Source organism: Haemorhous mexicanus, chromosome 6, assembly GCF_027477595.1.
Source record: "Haemorhous mexicanus isolate bHaeMex1 chromosome 6, bHaeMex1.pri, whole genome shotgun sequence".
Classification (NCBI taxonomy): Eukaryota; Metazoa; Chordata; class Aves; order Passeriformes; family Fringillidae; genus Haemorhous; species Haemorhous mexicanus.
In genome coordinates this window covers 26544633-26562241 of record NC_082346.1, presented here as the reverse complement: position 1 = coordinate 26562241, position 17609 = coordinate 26544633, and the positions used below count along the sequence as shown (strand labels likewise).

Genomic DNA, 17609 nt, shown 5'->3' with positions numbered 1-17609 from the left:
AAGGCAGGACAAGAACTGGAAAGTAAGCAGAGAGATTTGCTGTTAGCCGGGTAAAGCAGTGAACAGACACACGACCTAAAGAAAGCAGAAAACAAGCAAGCTGAGAAAACACAAATCTAACAGTAGTTTAACTCATGTGAAGGCAGATCAAATTAGATTAAATTTAAAGCATGGTGAGAAGGAAAGGAGGAAGCCCAGGCTGGAAGAATGTAATAGGGAGACCACATTATTCCAACTGAAACAGAACAAAGTAAAAGAAATCTACAGCAAATAAAGTACTTCACTATCACAATGTTCTGAACACTTTCTCATGGAACACCCACTTTGAGGGTGGTTTGGTATGATGTAGATGACAGCAATGGAAACAAGACTCATTCCTTATTGCCACTAGCTTTAATGCACAAAGCAGGCTGCTGCACACCAGCAAGTACGCAGGGATCTCTGTTTGAAACCAGTGCAGAGACTCAGGCTCAAGGGGTGACCCAGATCCCAGAGTATGCAGAGCAGGACTGACACAGCATGATAGTCCACAACTTGACAGACCAAGTGTAACAATGTGGAAGTAACCCTGCAACATTTGGAACAATGACACAGCATAAAGGCTTCCAGAAGTCAGGACTCCACCAAGAAGTTTGGCCAAACTCATAACCTTGTAGTGACTTCTGTAAAATTGGTGCCACAGCTCAGCTCATCACAGACAGGTCCAACCCACTGCAATTACAAAACTGACTCCAAGATTAAAGGAGACTACCACTGTATTCCATTGTTTTTAAGAAGTGTTAAAAGGCAAACTCAAAGCCACATCCAGAAAAACTAAGGCAGCAAAAGTACTTAGACGCTTAGCATGCAGGTCTTGCACTGCACAGTGAATGGATACTTAAATGGGTTTTATTTCTTTTTTAGGGCAGACTTGACCTTAATCCATCTTGAATTAGCTCATAATGCTTCCAGAGGTTTGGAAACTCCCCAGGAAGCTGCTGTACAAAATAACCACCACAGCTACTCTACACAGCATTTACAAGCAAAAGTGGACAGAAGTTTCATATGATGAAAACAGGGCACTGACAACTGGTTACAGTAAAATTTTCAATTATACACAATCAAGATTTGGAGCAAGCCATGCTCTACTGGAGGGTAGGGGTCACAAACTAAAAAGGAACTGTGATTAAATGTTCCAGAATCTCACCCTCACAGCAGCAGACAGAGGTCCAGCTCCTACCAGATCAAAGAACCAGCAGTGGTACATTCTAGAAGATGATGAACACTCCATGCCAGCCTCTCAGTCCTAGGATTCAGTGTAACATTACAGTTCCAAATGACAATTTTATTAGGCCTCACAAGTCATAGGACAGCACAAGTTAAGCAGTAGCTCACTAAAATCACAGGAGTGATCAGGGAGACCGACATCCACTTACAGCTAGCTTCTTTGAACGCAGAGAAATTATGACAGGGATTTGCCTTCAGCTTTCTTTGTTTCGTGTGTCAACTGACATGCAAGTACCCATGAATAAGGGTTCTTCTATTGAATCTCATCAGCCAGGCTGGGCCAGGAAAACATAGAAACACACTCCCCTTGTATAACTTACATGCCTTCCACATACAGAATCCAATAAAGATCTCAGCAAAATGCTTTTTCATCTTACCTTTCAAAATCTTTGTGAATCTGCTCGCTCCATTTGGCCTATGAGATCTTTCTCTAAATTATTATTGAGTCCCACTCTGTCACAACTTAATGTCTTCCAGGCCTTCTTTTTTATTTCATCTGATATGATTTCCAGTCCATAAGCCCCATCAAGTTATTTGTCTCCCCTCAGCCTTGTTTCTCCTGTGCCTTCTTTTCCTTCCACCCTGGCAAAGTACTTTTGGGTTTTCTTTACACTTTTCAGTATCCTCATAATGGGATCGTGGGGATGTACATGTACATGTTGGGTTTTGCCTCCTTCTCTGCCCACAAGAGAAGGTGAGCCTGACCCACCTGTGATACCAGTACCCATTCCTCCATCTATTGCAAGACAACATTAATGGAAACTGCCACCAGACCAATTCCCTCCACTACACTTTTTTACTCTGGCAACTCAGAGAAGCCTTGAGATCTGACTTGCTTGGTCTGTGGTGAACCAAAAGACAGATCCTCAAACAGCTTCTGTGTGCAGCAAGCAGGAGACATCACATGGATGGGTGCATGCATGCCCACACCACGAATGCTAATACGAACAATTGTTTGAAAGAAGACAAAGTGTTTCTCCAGCTTAACTGAAGCCCACGCCTGCAATCCCAGCTACCTTTGACTCATTCCTCAAACCCGCCCCTCCTCCAGCTTCCATTTGTCTCTGCGCAGAATCTCGGCTGCTTGTAAGAAAATTACCAAGTGACATTACTTCCCCTACCTTTTTAACCTTCCCTTCCCCTCCTGCAATTCTTGCCATAACAGACACAAGCCTGTTCCCAGTCTTTCTAAGCACTCCAGCAGCCTCTGTGATTTTCCCTCTTTTGTATCAATTTCTATCCCTTGCCATTTGTCAGTAAACATGTGTATGCTCTTCCTCTCCCTTTCACAATACAAATATACATTAATTTCTTACACCTCTAAATTTCTCAATGACTCTGGATCACAGTTTGGATGTCTAGGATAAGAAGAGGAAATGCATTGTCCCATATGTCCTTATCATCTCTAGCCCTCAAAGTGTATACGAACTCTGAGCAGTCACTGTTCTTCTTCCACTCCAGCATATCTTCCATCTCAACTACTACTGAATCTGCTCTACTTCTAGTGACCCCCCCACCCAGGACTAGTAGTCCAACTATTCTCATTAACCCTTTCTTAGCAAAGCTACTAACATTTTTGATTATTTGATTGCTCCTCCCTTGCCTTCTGGAAATGGCTTCTACCTACCACTACCACTCTAACCAACCCCAAGGATGCTGTAAGACTCAACCAAGAAATTATGACCATCACTACAATTTCTTCCATACTCTGCTGCCAGCCCTGAAGTTATTTAACGGGCCATGAGCCACATCTACCTACTCCTTCCTACCGATTGCGGCAAAACCTGATGGGTTGAATCATATTGATACAGGTGAAATTGTACCTCGTTTCAGCCAGTGCTTCAAGCAAGAAGAAGATATGTGAATCTGGTTCCCACAGCAGCAAGAGTAGAACTCAGAAGCCAGGCAATGAGGGAACTCAGAGTCCAGAGCTGTTACATTTGCAGAGGCTGGCTGACAGCATCGCCCATTTTGAACTCTCAGAAACATAACAGCTCCTGCCTGCCAGGCCTTCTGGATTACAGCCCACACTGAGCTCAACAGGAGAGTGTGGCAACCTACTGCTCAAGAAAGCAAAATACAGCTTCGTTTAGTAGCACTACATTGCAGCTCTTGCTTAGTTCAAAACCACCTCTGAGCTCCTGCAGACACTGGAGACCATTCCCACTTCAGCCACATTCCAGAGGTAATGGGTGCACTAATTTAAAAAGAAACAAGGCATGGAGACGCACATATGAGGTATGCCTTTGGATCCTGTTTATATATTTTCTAGTGTACAAAATCTCCTGCTGTCTGCATTTACTTTTGAGTTCTGAGGCAAAGAGTTAAAAAGGTAATATGAACTCACCTAGTGCTCTCATCCTTACTACAGCCTGTGTTTGCTACTGGACAAATGCTGTTTGGCTTCTCTGCTCAGTGTTTTTCAAGAACTTCCCCATCTCATGCAAGCAACTTAACACCTTTCACATTTTTAACAACCCAAAAGCACTGACAAATCCAACTTTTATGTTTTGGTGAAAGTCTGAAGCCTACATTTATTTCCCAGGCTCTGCCCTTCCACAGGCATTCTCTAAAACTCCTCTAGGTTCCACACAGGGGGCAACTTATAGTGGCTCATGTTAAGGTAAAAAGTAGCTCCGAGGAAGCAAGCAAGTTGTCACTAACCCTGCCAAGATCTTCCCATACATCTTCCCCCACAATCAAGGAAAGCCAGCTGACCAGAAGCATAAAACCAACAGTACCAGCTGAGTAATGATACTATGTGGAGGAAAAAGCACTACTGCAGAGCCTAATAGCTAACACAACCTTTGATTTGTATGCATTAAGTGATAACAGATTGAGACTTTAATGCTCAATTACAAATAAAACATCCAATGGTACAATCCTATCTACCTGCAGAAAGAACCAGGAGATCATCACATGGCATTCTTACCAGATCCATTATTCAACACACAACGATGTTGCCATAGCAAAAACCTCCTCCATCTTTATGGCAAGATGGCTATAAAAATGTCTATGAAGATATTTTATACTGGGCGTAGCAAATCTGTATTAGGCTTCGCTTTGTGGTGTTGGGTTCCCCCCCCCACCCCATAAAACACATTAGTGAAAATCATGACTAATCTCTTCAGAGATGACAGCCGAATGTGGCAGGCCACTGAGGATTCCTACCCCTCTGCATGGCACGGGTTCCTGCCTCCCCTCTGCGCTCTGGAGCATGGGTAATTTTTTTTTTTTTTTTTTCCCTTTTAAAAAGAGGCAGCAAGCTCTGGGAAAATACTTTTATGGCTAAGTGAGTTTTACCACCCACAAAGAGACAGGTCCCCAAGGGGCCTCACCGCCCACAAACGATGAGCACTTCTGCAAAGCCTTACCCCTTGTGATATAATGATATCTAGAAATTCATCTCTTTAACAATGCACACAAAAGGAATCAGCCTGCACCCTTCACTTTTAAGAACATGATCACCTCTCTCCAATGCCTTTCTGAATCTCAAAGGCAGCTTTAGATTCACAGCCAACAATACAAAGAAAGGCTTACTGGGACAGCTTGCATCAGAAAACACATTATACAAGCTTTCTTGGATGCAGTGCTTGCTTCCAGTCCTGCAGCACCTGTGACATGATGCAAATGGCTGGAAGAACCTCTCCGGCAATGGGACCCCTGAAGACACCCTATGAAAACTGCTGTACATGTACCAGGAACTTTGAGACCAGGACTACAATCATAAATTTTCCTTTGAGACTAGGCAGTAATTTTGCTAGTTTAAACACCCCATGTACTGGGAAAAAAACCTGTTTCAGCAATTGGTTACCTCAAGGCAAGTGGTGAACTTTATGTGGCAGGACTTCAAGAAATTAAAAATTCCCAACACCATTGCTCAAGTACCGTTTTTTCTTCTAAGCAAAATTGTTCTGATATCAGGTTCTGCATCTTTCTATGCCTTTTGTCTACTATATTAAAGGGTGCTCTATCAGACATCTTTTCCCAACAGCCATATCTAGACCAAGCAAGTAACAAGTACCTACTACTTCTTTGATTAGCTAAGTACATGAAGCTTATGACATTCTATAGCTGAAGTTTTCCTCAGCTGATTCTTCCTTCAGCTACTAAGTCCTTCTGAAATGTAGACACAAAGAGTTGCACATGGACTTGAACATCATCTGGAATGATGACAATAAGAACATATAAAAAGACAACAGTTGTTTCATACTCCCCAATATTGTCTGCCTACATAAGGTTGTAGAGCTGTAGCATCATGACAGGAATTCATATTCTATCGATTCACCCGCAGCTCCCCAAAGCCGTTTGCAAAGCCGCTACATTGCCCAAAACAAGACTTCACAAACTGCAAATGGGATACACATTACTGGTCCCAAAGTACCTTATCTCACTCTGGGCTGTAATAATAGTCACAACGGTATCATTGCTTGGATCACCACTGGGAACAAAGCAACTGCAGCTAAGATGGCCCTCCAAGCAAACAGATTTCACACTGCCACTCTCACATTCCATATTTTACTATCTACAGTCAGAAGTGGATTGACCCCAGATCCCAAACACCTTCTTTGAAAGGTCAACAGCAATTAAGAGAGCTTAACTGGCCCAGTCATTCCCATAAAACTGCTTCTTTATCTGTCCAAAATCTTCCCTGCTGTTTCAGCTTAATTCAAGAACTTTGAGTACCATTGTTCCCATTTGAACAGTCTTCCACAAATGCATATGAAAGCCTATGAAGTGCTCGTAACAACTCTGCAATTGCACCATCATCTTTTCTGGATACCCTGATGGTAAAAGTGTAATAAGCATTTCAAGGCTCTGTATTTTGGGCCTTTTAACCCTTTAATACACCTTTATCATATGGAGTAGTACACATTGCTCTAACAACTTCTCTCACAGGACAATCCACAGCAAACAGTCTCCACAACTCCTTAAATGGAGCCAGTCACAGAGTGTATCTGGCACAATTGAGTAAATGCAGATCTTTACAACTATTGCTAACCTCAGTGCAGCATCACTTCCAGATACAAGCCAAGAGTCCCCCCATGCCTCAGAGCTCATCAAGCATCTCCTGTGAAGTGGCCTGTCACCTCAGACCTCATCAAGCATCTCCTGTGGCCTGCACTCACTCTGATGAGAAGAGTGGTGCTCGTTCTAATCACACTTGCAAATAAAAGATGTAAGTTATACTCACAATGTACAGCCACAGATCCAGACCAAGTCTTTCTACGGACACTTCTGCTATGTAAGCAGGCAACTGAAAGGCTTTCAGCTTCCAGTTCCCAAAAGGAACACAAAATGAGACTCTTGGAACACAATTAATATAAACTCATGGAAAGTTAGTAACAAAGCATTCTCCAGTAGCATCTGGTCTCTCAGACAACCCTTGAAAGAGCCAGAAGTCCTCTGCAGTAACAACCATCATGAGGTTTTACAACAGATTAGTGGACAATGCTAATATGTACAACCAGAAGCAGCTGTACCTACTTCTGCAATACAGTGTTTAACAGAACTACAAAAAACTCTATTCTCACCTACACTGAACCCCAACATCATTTCACTGTTCCTGTGTACTCAGTCAATTCAGAGAATCACTGAATATTGAGAGTGGAAAGAACCTCTGAGATACTCTAGACCATTCCCTTGCTCAGAGCAGGGTGAATTACAGCAGGTTACCAGGGACTATCTCCAGTCAAACTTGGATATCTCCAAAGATAAGAGACCCCACAGGCAAACTGTTCCAGAATTTGACCACTCTCACAGAAAGAAAAAGTTTTCTTCAAATGGAATTTCAATTTGTGTCCATTGCCTTTTGTCCTTTCACTGGGCATCCCCGAATAGAGTCTGGCTCTCTTCATTCCCTCAGTTATTTATACATATTGACAAGATGCAGTCCAAGCCCTCTCTTCTCCAGGCTGAAGAGTTCCAGGCCAAGTCTCTCTCAACCTATTCTCTCAAGTCAGTCTGTAAACCCTTACTCATCTTTGTGGCCCTTCACTGCACTTATTCCAGTATGTCCATGCCTTTCTTGCACTGGGGTCCAGAACTGGACAAAGTACTACAAATGTGGCCTTACCAGGCCTGAAGAAAAGGATCACCTCCCTCAGTCTGCTGGCAATGCTCTTCCTAATTCAACACAGTACACAGATGGACTGAATTTCTGAAGAGCACATTTGCTGGCCCATGTTCAAATTGCTGTCCACAGAACCCCCAGGTCATTCATTGCACAGCTGCCTTCCATACAGTTAAGTCCACAGCCTGTACTGGTGCATGGGGTCATTCTCCCCCAGGTGTAGGACTTGGCATCTCTCTTCACTGAACTTAATGAGATTTGCTGGTCCATTTCCCAGCCTATGAAAGTCTCACTGAGCAGCAGCATAACTTTCTGGTTCATCACCTACTCCTCCTAGTTTGGCTGAGGGTGCACTCTGATCCATCATCCAAGTGATGAATGAAGATCTCCTCTTCCAGCTAACATCCTTTCTGACATCAGAGCAGGATGCAGCCTGCCTAATTTTAGGCCTCTAAGTAACCCACAGCAAAAAAGTACTCTTTCAAAACTCCCTATCTAATCAGTGTTAGAAATATTGTCAGCTCCACAGAAGATTCAGAGCACCTCATTTCAGCTCACTGCAGGTGATGAATCCTCAGAGAAGAGGCTTTTTTTCCTCTGCTAGCTATACAGGAAGCTTGGCCTCCCAAGTCAGATGACCCCAAAATTACAGTGTAAATACCTCCTATAGTGAACATAGCTGTGGATTCTTATTTCCAGTTGACTCACAGTCCTCTCAATTAACACATTCCCAGACTTAGCAGATTGTGATAAACTATGGCTTGAGTTACAAAAGCATAAAGGAAAGACAAGAACAAAAAGGAGCGAGGAATAGTAGGTTTTAAAGTGCTAACAGCACAATTTTGACTCTTTAGCTCCCCTTTACTGTGCAATATTTAAGAGACTCATGGAAAATCTCCAGTTCTCAGGTGTGAAGTTTTTTTGCATACAAAAACATTAATACATAAAATCTATTTCAGAAATTAAACTGATTTTGGAATCACTCAAGCCTTAGAGTACTTTAGTCTCTGGAATCAAATAGGGGATAACATTTTACAAGGGCTGTGAAGTAAGTTCATTCGATCTACCCCACGACCTCTAGTGTTTTGCACTCTTAATGTCCCAACCAAAGAAATCAAACTGTTCCTGTTCACAGATGTAAACAGAGAAGTCTATGTGACCACAGAGCAGCTCTGCTTCTAAGTGGAACTGAACAGCGACGCAGAGCAAGCAGGGCATAATAAGCAGACAGCCAGAGTAAAGTTATTCCATACAGAAAGTACCCTGACACCTTCTGGCTGTTTGTGCTTTTTGTGTATGACAGTGTATAGCAGGAGCGGACAGCAAAACAAGGATGAGTAACTGCCCAGACTCTCAATGCAGAATTTGGTATTTTGAATGTGAGGGAAAGGCTAACTGGAAACAACACACACAACTTCTTCCATCACATAAATGCATATGTTAATGGCTTTCTCTTAACACAACCTATCACCCACTTTCAGGAGACATCTAGGTACACAGAACTAAATCCCGTTTAGCTCAGAGGAGTATTTATCTGCATCAAAATGAATGCAAACAGCTTAGGAACATTTGTGGGGGTCTCTGCACTGGACTAGAATTTCAGAAGAGATTGCCTGTAGGTCATTCAAAGGCTAATTGCATCAACTACCTACCAGCCTTCACTGTGCCAAGGTACAACATACAGGATGACACAGATTACAGCACCAGAAAAGAGGCAGCTGGACTGCCAATTAAAGCACAGAGCCGGAAAAAACAAACTCACTGGTGTCCTGCAATATAGGGAAAAATTATTTAAGTACTATAAAGATGGACCTGGTAGGAAGAATGTAGCATCTGTGGATCAGCTATCTGATCTCAGGGTCACCACAAAGTTGTGTATAAAGAGCTGTTTTCTAGACTTGCTTTTTTTAAGCATTAACAAACTGTCTTCCATCTTCTGGGAGAGGGATTTGATTTGAAGAATGTGTGCTAAGAAGTTCACCTTCTGACCATAATCATGATGTTGTATAATCCTGTAGCCACAGCTACAGAATCCATGAACTGGAAGTCAAGAAGGGATCTAATACTACAAGAAAGTTAACTCACTACAGTACCTGACTTTGTTCTGCACATAGGACACCGAACTACCAGGAGATTTCATTTGAGATACTCTACTGTAATTGAGCAGCAACATTAAAAAATTTCATGGTTGAAGGCTGATCTAGGAAAACACCAGCTGGTGAGAGACAGAGGCAGAAAAGAGCTGAGGTGCCGCAACTAACCTTTGTGAAAGCTCAAGGGCTGCAAATGTGTTTTTAGAATACATGAAGCAAATTTATGAGTGAACACTTAGATAAGAGGATGTCATGCAATTAAAATCTTTGCTACACTTCCAAAATCCTACCACAAAGTCTTCAAAAGCTTAAGTACTATGTTGAGGAAACCAACATCTGAGGTTACGTCTCACCAGTCCTGTGAAGGGACACTCCATCATTCCCTCCTGTAAGAAGTTCTTTCATTTACAATTCAGCCATACAGCCTCTTTTTTCCCTTACATTTCTTCATGAAAGGCTGCACTTTCACAGAAGTTATAAACTGTTCTCAAGCCTGTGATGAAGGTGACAGGGATCTATAGTTCTCAAGTCACAGAAGAATCTGAGGCATATGTTAAGCCTCTTATACCATTTAGTGTCCACTGACGTAGATCACAGAAAGATGATAAAAATAAAGTTACTCAAAGGTTCACATCTTTCCATATTTAGCAGTACCAAATAGACTTATAAAAGAAACAGGCAGCATAGAAAGCCACACAGATATGTTCATTGATTCTATTATTCTACAGAACTCTCTACTATGAAAAGCAGGATTAGATCAGGACACTAATTCAAATTCACACAGCTGTCTCGGATGAAAAGGCAGAAGCAAGCCAATATCAATAAGCCAGTGATGGACAGCTGAAGGTACAGATTCAGAATAACACTCAAATATCAGGGAACTGTACAGAAAATACATAACTACTAATACTGAGAAAAACATGGGTACATCAGAGACAAGTGGCAATGCATCTTTCTATCAACTTTTGCTGGCCTTCTGGAGCTCTCAAGTTATCTTTGCCTTACCCTGCCCAGCTGTGCATCACTACAATCACATTTGAGGGATGGGAGCATCTCAGAACAGAATTAACAGCATACTGTACATGACAGAACAGGATTAGGTCAAGATGACCTGAGCCACAGGAGGCAATCACACATGAAATGCCAGAGGAACTGGAGATCTGCCTTCAACATGGTTTTGAAGGCAAAGAAACCTTTTATTGTGATCACTTCTATCATTAGAGCAGAAGTAAAAGGTTACTGTAGGGCTAACTCAACTTTCAATGGCAACCAATAGCAACTATGCAGCTGCATGTACCACAGGCTCAACCATATCCATTTAGCTGGCTTTAGGTTAGAGCCAGTCACTTGTGAACATCAGCTCTAAATACAGCTAGAGCATTTAGCTGTTAATCAACAGATTGGGAATGTGCACCAGGAGGCACCTTAACTACTGCATGTCACTGGTGAGAGGCCACCATCATAATTCTTATGAGGAGAACTATCACATGCTCAATCACATCCTTCCTGTCCCAGAAGGATGACATTATCCATCTTAGCTAATTTTCACCATGATGAAACTTCATACACTTTAGCAATTGAGTGTTAGCAGCTGCTGGCTGAAGAACAGAAATTCACCAGAAGACACATGACTTTGAATCCTCCCAGGAAGTAAAACTCTAAAGAACTGCATAGCTTATAGGATTTTGGGAAAACAACAGCCAAACTTCACACTTTGAAATTCTAGACTCCCATTAAAGGGATCAACTGATTCTTAGCTTCATCAATAGCCTCAGCCCCATCCCAGTGTAAGAAGGCTACAGCCAGCTTGCTTTGGCAACTCCAGCAGAGATATCCAAAGCTGAACCATTATTGCTCTTGTGGCAGGCTATACCCTGATTAGATGTGGGATATGGAAAAATCTGTAATCAAGCTCATTCTTTGACTACATGTAAGTGTTCAGTCTCTGGTCTGAATTTACTACCCTGAGATAGCTACGAATCACTCAGAAACTGTGCATGTAGAATTTGTATCGCTCAAACCTTAAGCCCTGCGGAATCTGGATCTCCCCACAAGGTGGAAGACTCAGAGCTACTGTGCTGGATTGCGTTTAAGCAGATAAAAGTCTAGTGGCAAAGCCGGAACAGATAAACATAACCTATGACCACACAAGGAAAAATATTTTCTTTGTTGAGATACACATAACTGAATGGAAGCCTATTAAAACAAAGTGAGGCAAGACTGAAGCATTTCACAAAGCTAGGTAACTCCACCATAAACTTTCATCTGTATGTCGCCTAATGAGTAACAGAAATGCCAACAAAATGTTTTTTGTGTCAATTTTTAAAGCCTTCTGCAAAGTTCCTTGGGAAACACTGATTCTCTTCTTCCCCTAAGCTTCCACTGAACTGAAACTAAAGCCTTCTTTGTTTCACTATACTATTAGCATGCCTCTGTCCATCCCAAAGCAGTCAATTACTATAAAGCCTAAGGCAAAAGTTCACAGAGGGGAACAAGAGGTCACAAGCACTTCAGCGGCAATGATGCAGACCTTTTATTTTGAATGTATCTACGGATTGTAAAAAGGATATTAAAATGGACATCCTGGTCTGTGCTACCAGATGCCAAACGATATCTGTAACTTGCCCATCACAGCAGTGTCCTGCTTCCCAATGCAACTTAGGACAAAGAGAAATTTATTAAAAAACAAACAAAAAGACCAAACCAAAACCAACAAATAAATGAACCAAAGAAACAAACAAACAACAAACCCAAACAAAACACTGGGCAGAAATACTCAGCTTACAGAAACATTTCAAAAAAGCAGTAAGAGGGAGTAAACAATACTGAGCTGTGTGTTCCTTGGACATATTAACGCTGCTGAGCGTACTAACTCCCACTAGAAAAGGTGTAATCTCATCCCCCAGAACATCTTTTTGGTATCTCCTGGGAAGTGTAGAAGAGAAAAAGAAATTCAAAAAAAGAAGGAAAAAGAAAACCAAGCCAAATATCAAACCCCCACTCTGTTGGCCCACAAATGGCAGAGAACCCACAAGACTCTAAGACTGAAATGGCCCCAAGATGCAGTATTCCACCTACACTGCCACATGCAATCAATCAGCCATATGAAGTGAGAAACCAAAATATATTTACTGCTTTCATCATCACTTTAGCAACCAACCACTTCAACTAGCTTTCACTGTATGGATGTTTCCATGGAGACCACAACTCCATCACTTAGGGCAGTTCACCAAGGAGAGGAGAGTGCAGAGGGTGGCTTGCAGCCCACACTACCAAGAGCCTTAAAAAAGCTGCCAAATGAACTCTCAGGTCTCTTGACGAGTCTTGAAATACAGGGGAATATGGAAGATTGAAAAATATGCTAGTGTTATACCAGTATTTTAAAAGGTTGAAATAGGATGAGACTGTCAGTCTTGTCAACCTGACATTGATTCCAGACAAAATAATGAAAAAGCTGATATAAGACTCAGTTAATAAAGGATTAAAGGAGGACAGTGTAATTACTGCCAATCAACGTAGACTTTACAGAAAAATATAACTTGTCAAACTACCAACACTTTTTGGTGTGATTACAAGTTTCAATGCAAAAGGTAACAATGTTGATGCAATATATTTTCACATGGTGTTCTACCTGGTGCCAGAAAGCTCAGTGATGCAGCATTCTGTATCAGCTGAGAGATCTGAACTGCACCAGCAGATAATGAAGCAGGCAGGTGCTACTGGGGCGAGTTGCTGTTCCAGTGCTCCATGCAAATTAGGCTGCTGGCATGGAGATCTCCCGGTCTGTCATGTTGACTGGTATCTCTTCATTCTCCCCCTGGGCTCCCACCTACTCTACCCATCTGTTGCCACCTTTCCCATGCTTCGCCTGGAAGTGCCTTGGCACAAGGATGGCCACCAGTCCCCTGATTAGTACAAAGGGCTCTGATTTGACCTAAGCTCTGCCTGGCACGTTAGTAATTCTGCCCAACCCACTGCATTGCTGTACTAGTTCATGTGCAGAGACAACATGTAATTTTTAGGGGTTCATTAAACTTGACTCTAAGGATTAAGTCTCAAGGCAGTCCTCCCTAGCACGCAGTGAATGTCTGTGTAACACTTGCATCAGAATGACACTTAAACAACAGAAAGCTGTTCACGTAAAGCAGAGAGCTGAAAGTAAACGGACAGAGCCTGACAGCAAGAGCTCTGACATTAAGAAATTTAGTCAGCATACCACAGTAATTCACTAAGATCTCCATCTGCTCCTTTGATTTCCTCTCAACATATAGCAGCAAATGGGGCAGTGGACAGGAGCAGAAGTACAATTGGATGTATTTTCCCAGACAGCAGCTCTCAGTCTTACTTGATCACAGAAGTCTGCTGTCAGTTTTTAGAAAATTGTCAAGTTAGCAATACAGTTTTTTTTGGTGTCTCTTCTCAAATGCTGTAGAGGTTACATAAGAAATACATTTGGCATTTTTGCATTTAAACATAATTCAAAAATGACAGTCTGGATACATGGTAAGAATGAAGCAATTCAGAGCATTCAAGCTTAGATTAGCCTTTGTTAATGGGAAAAGAGATGATTTACTTTTTTCCTCAGCCAAGGCTGTCAACCTCACACATAACTACTAGGCCAGGGTTAAAGTACTTTTGAGTTTTAATAGAGGTTTTTCACCATGATACTGAAGAAAGGGCTACCACAAGCCTTGGCACAGGCTAAATATAAAGGAAAGTACACTATCAGTACTGTAAATTTCAATGGCTCTGAAATACAATACTGAAAATTGCAATGCTGCTGACCAACATAATGAGTACAAGAAATTCTCTGGCTATTCCACAATTGCAACCTCATCTTCTAGTTCTTGCCTGTCATGCCTCTACCTAATATTTGTAATTTCAACACTCCTTTTTCCTGCAACATATGAACAAGTTTTTGAGCATGGATGTAAAAAACATTTTGAAAACTGAAAGCATGGGTAAAATAAACAAAATATTAAACCAACATAACACAAGCAGTTACTGCACTGGAAGAATAAATTTTATATTTAGGTCAATGAAAGCCTTTACTGTGGAGTCCCAGCCATTCCAGTGTGAGGTTCCACAACACTGCCAGAGTGAACAAACCTTGCCTTACGAAGGCTAAGCACAGCATCACACAGAAAAGACTGATCTTGTTTTTTGAAACTTCCATGATTACAGTTTCTGTCTTTCTTTGCTATTCTTGGCATACATGCAAGAAACAGCAAGCATATGTGTTTTGGGGCTCAAATTCCCCAAAAAGCATAGATGAAAAAGCCAGGCTATTTCCCAGCCACAGTGGAACAGGCAAACTCCAAGAAGGCCTGGAGGAGGGATGAAGGCAGGTGTCTCCAGCAAAGCTGGGCGACACAAGAGTTCTGCAGTGTTGCCTGGCAGCAAGTAATTATCTACCAGTGTGCTGCTTCCACGTGCCAACAGCCAAAGCCCACACAGGCAGCAAGCACAGGCAAGTACATGCGTCAGCTAACGCTACAGGTTAGCTCCACTGTTTCCTAAGGGATAAAAGCAGAGGTCCTTTGGATGAGACTCTGGCTGAGTTCTTACAACTCAACAGCACTGGGAACCACTCAGCCCAAAATGTCCAGGGAGACAGAAGTCTAGAAGATGATGGAAATCTATTATCAAAGACAAGATGACTGCCATACTAAACCAGCAAAACTGGCAACACTTCTACCCCAAAATGATTGGGAAATCTCCAATAAAAACAGGTTAGATAAATCCTGTCAAAAATGGCTTAGGCACAGTTGATTGTGCCTCAGGATAGGGTAAAGAGTCATGCAGCCTCTTGAGAAACCTTTCAGCACTTCTTTCAGTGATGGTCCTGTGATTACCTAAAGGAAGGAGGAAAACCACATCCCAACCTACCTGTCCATACATCATCTCTTGTTCTTCCCCAAGCTCCAAAATTACTCCCCCGCACCGGGGTTAATTACAGAGCAACTCAGACCCAGCCAAAAAAGACTCACCCTCAAGATATGTGTCATCTATAACCATCTCATTCATGAACTGCCAGACTGCCATACTCCTCCTCCTCCTTCCCCCACCTCCCTTTCCACCTCCGCTTGCCCTCTAAGGCTCCCAAATGCCTGTGTGCTGTATGTGGTGGCAGCTGAGTTTTTTAATATGCACTTATTAAGATCCTAATTGAATCCCACATTGCCTTGTGTGCGTCTTCCTAGCCGGAACATGAACAAGGCACCCTATAATTCAATTAGAAGGACCTGCAGCAAGCCGATCATTAGTCTGTCAGGTTGTTTAAAAAAAGACATCTAGGAATAGGGAAAGAAGTTAAATAAAGGGAGAATTGTTAACACCAGTCCCCAATTCATGCAGACACTTCCACACATACCTGAAGCATGGAATCTGCAATGCTCAAGCACTTGAATGGCAGCTTACTACATCAATCCAACAGTCCTTTCTCTTGCTTCAGACAACTCAAACAGAACCCCAAAAGTTGGAATTCATTTTCCTCATCAATCCTTCTCTGTTCAGATTCATGAGAAAACACCACTAATATACATGACTACTGCAAACAAGGAAATCTCATTACCTGCCAAGACCCTGTTGACAGAGGAATGGGTGGCTAAGCCAGGCTGTCCTCGTTCATGGAAAATCCCAGCATAAGGCAAATACTCTGGCAGCAAGAAGCGTCTGCAAAACAAAGAGTAAACATAGAGAAAGCCATCCTGTGTACTACAGCCCTGAAGAGCCACTGCAATTATATTAAGGAAATATGACTACATTCCAGCAGACTACAGTAGAGGGAAAGCTGGAGTCTTCTGCTTAGCCAATCACTTCTTTGCTTCAAACAAAAAATAAATTACAGATTAGATCCTCCTCTGATCAACGTGGCTGCAAAGATCAGCACTAAACAAATCCTCTACCTCCCACAATAGTTTCCTCATCTCAAACCAGCACATTGTGCTGAGAATCTCTGATGAGATTCTTTTCTCCTCCTATTCTGCCTTCACACTGTGACCTCAACCTGTAAGTAAAAAGCACTAAGACCATGCTATCTTTCAAACATCACAGGATGAGCAGTTCATACTAACACGCCATCCCAGGAGTCCCAGAAAATGCAAACCATGGATAAAGGAAGCCCTGCCCAAGAAAAGGAATCCACCTGAAAGAACCAGAGAACTGTACTGCTGGTACCTCCAGGATTTCCACACCTTTTGCTCTTACACATAGACGCCTTACCTTGGGACAAAGCGCCCCAGTGACGGTGCAGACATGCGGGCATTGCGGGGAGCTCGGTGCCTGGATCGGTCTCCATTGTCCCTTCAGCAAAAGAAAGAAAATTACTGTACATTAAAAATACTATGTAATAAAAGTATTTTCCAAGAAAACAAAACACCAGTGACATCATCTAGTCAACCTGAGTATGCTACAGAGATTCTACAGTTCTTATGCTTCCAACGTTCCAAATTCACACAAGTACCAAATCCTGTGCCAGTTTTATAAGGGTAACCTTAAAGTTCACTCTCTTCATTGTTTGACAATGTCTCAAAAGTATCAACAAAACCACAGAGAGTCAATGAATCAACGTCAGCACCTGAGCAAATGAAAGAGAAACATCAGAATTTTGACCAGGAAAGCAAAAGGCAAGCTCACCCCAGTCCTCAGAAGAACCTTCTGTTAGTCAAAGAGATCTTTGACTTATCTTTGTAAGTTAACTATCTTTGTTAGTTAAAGTTCACATTTTCATTCCCAGGAGCGCAGGCAAAAGAGCATAATCTGCAGACTATTCTTTTGTGTTCCCTCCCTGAAGGTCCAGTTTAAGTACCATCAGGTCTTAAAACTAGGTCCAGTTTAAGTGCCATCAGATCTTAAAACTATCTCACTTTTCATAAGCTCTTCCAGTTAAATCAGAAGTGTTAGGTGGTGTCAGACAAAACTGCGTCTCCTTAACATCATCTCATACTGTTTCGCAATAACAATTCTGTTTCTGGGCCTTGGGGAACAAGGGGAAAGGGTCTAGCATCTATTGTCCTACAGCAGAGACAGGAAGGCACTTCCCCAGCAGTGCAACACTGAACAGGCTTTCATGGAGAGGCTGCAGAGCTGCTATCCTTGTAAGTCTCAAGACAGGAGCTAGACAAACTCACGGGTGGCCCAGTCTGATTTTGGTAATTACAGCTGTACAACAAGCA

The 17609-nt window shown here is 42.2% G+C and overlaps 1 protein-coding gene across 5 annotated transcripts in view; it reads right to left on the bottom strand.

The window, feature by feature from the left end:
- Positions 1-17609, bottom strand: part of AMBRA1 (autophagy and beclin 1 regulator 1) — a 128411-nt gene that overhangs the window by 61457 nt on the left and 49345 nt on the right. For 4 of the 5 annotated variants that reach the window (XM_059849388.1, XM_059849387.1, XM_059849391.1 and 1 more), the window contains 2 exons: positions 16657-16740; positions 16007-16107 (listed from right to left, as the gene is read on the bottom strand). In XM_059849388.1, the coding sequence (XP_059705371.1) occupies positions 16007-16107; positions 16657-16740 (185 nt within the window). The remainder of the gene's footprint in view (positions 1-16006; positions 16108-16656; positions 16741-17609) is intronic. The other variant, XM_059849390.1, reaches the window with a different exon arrangement.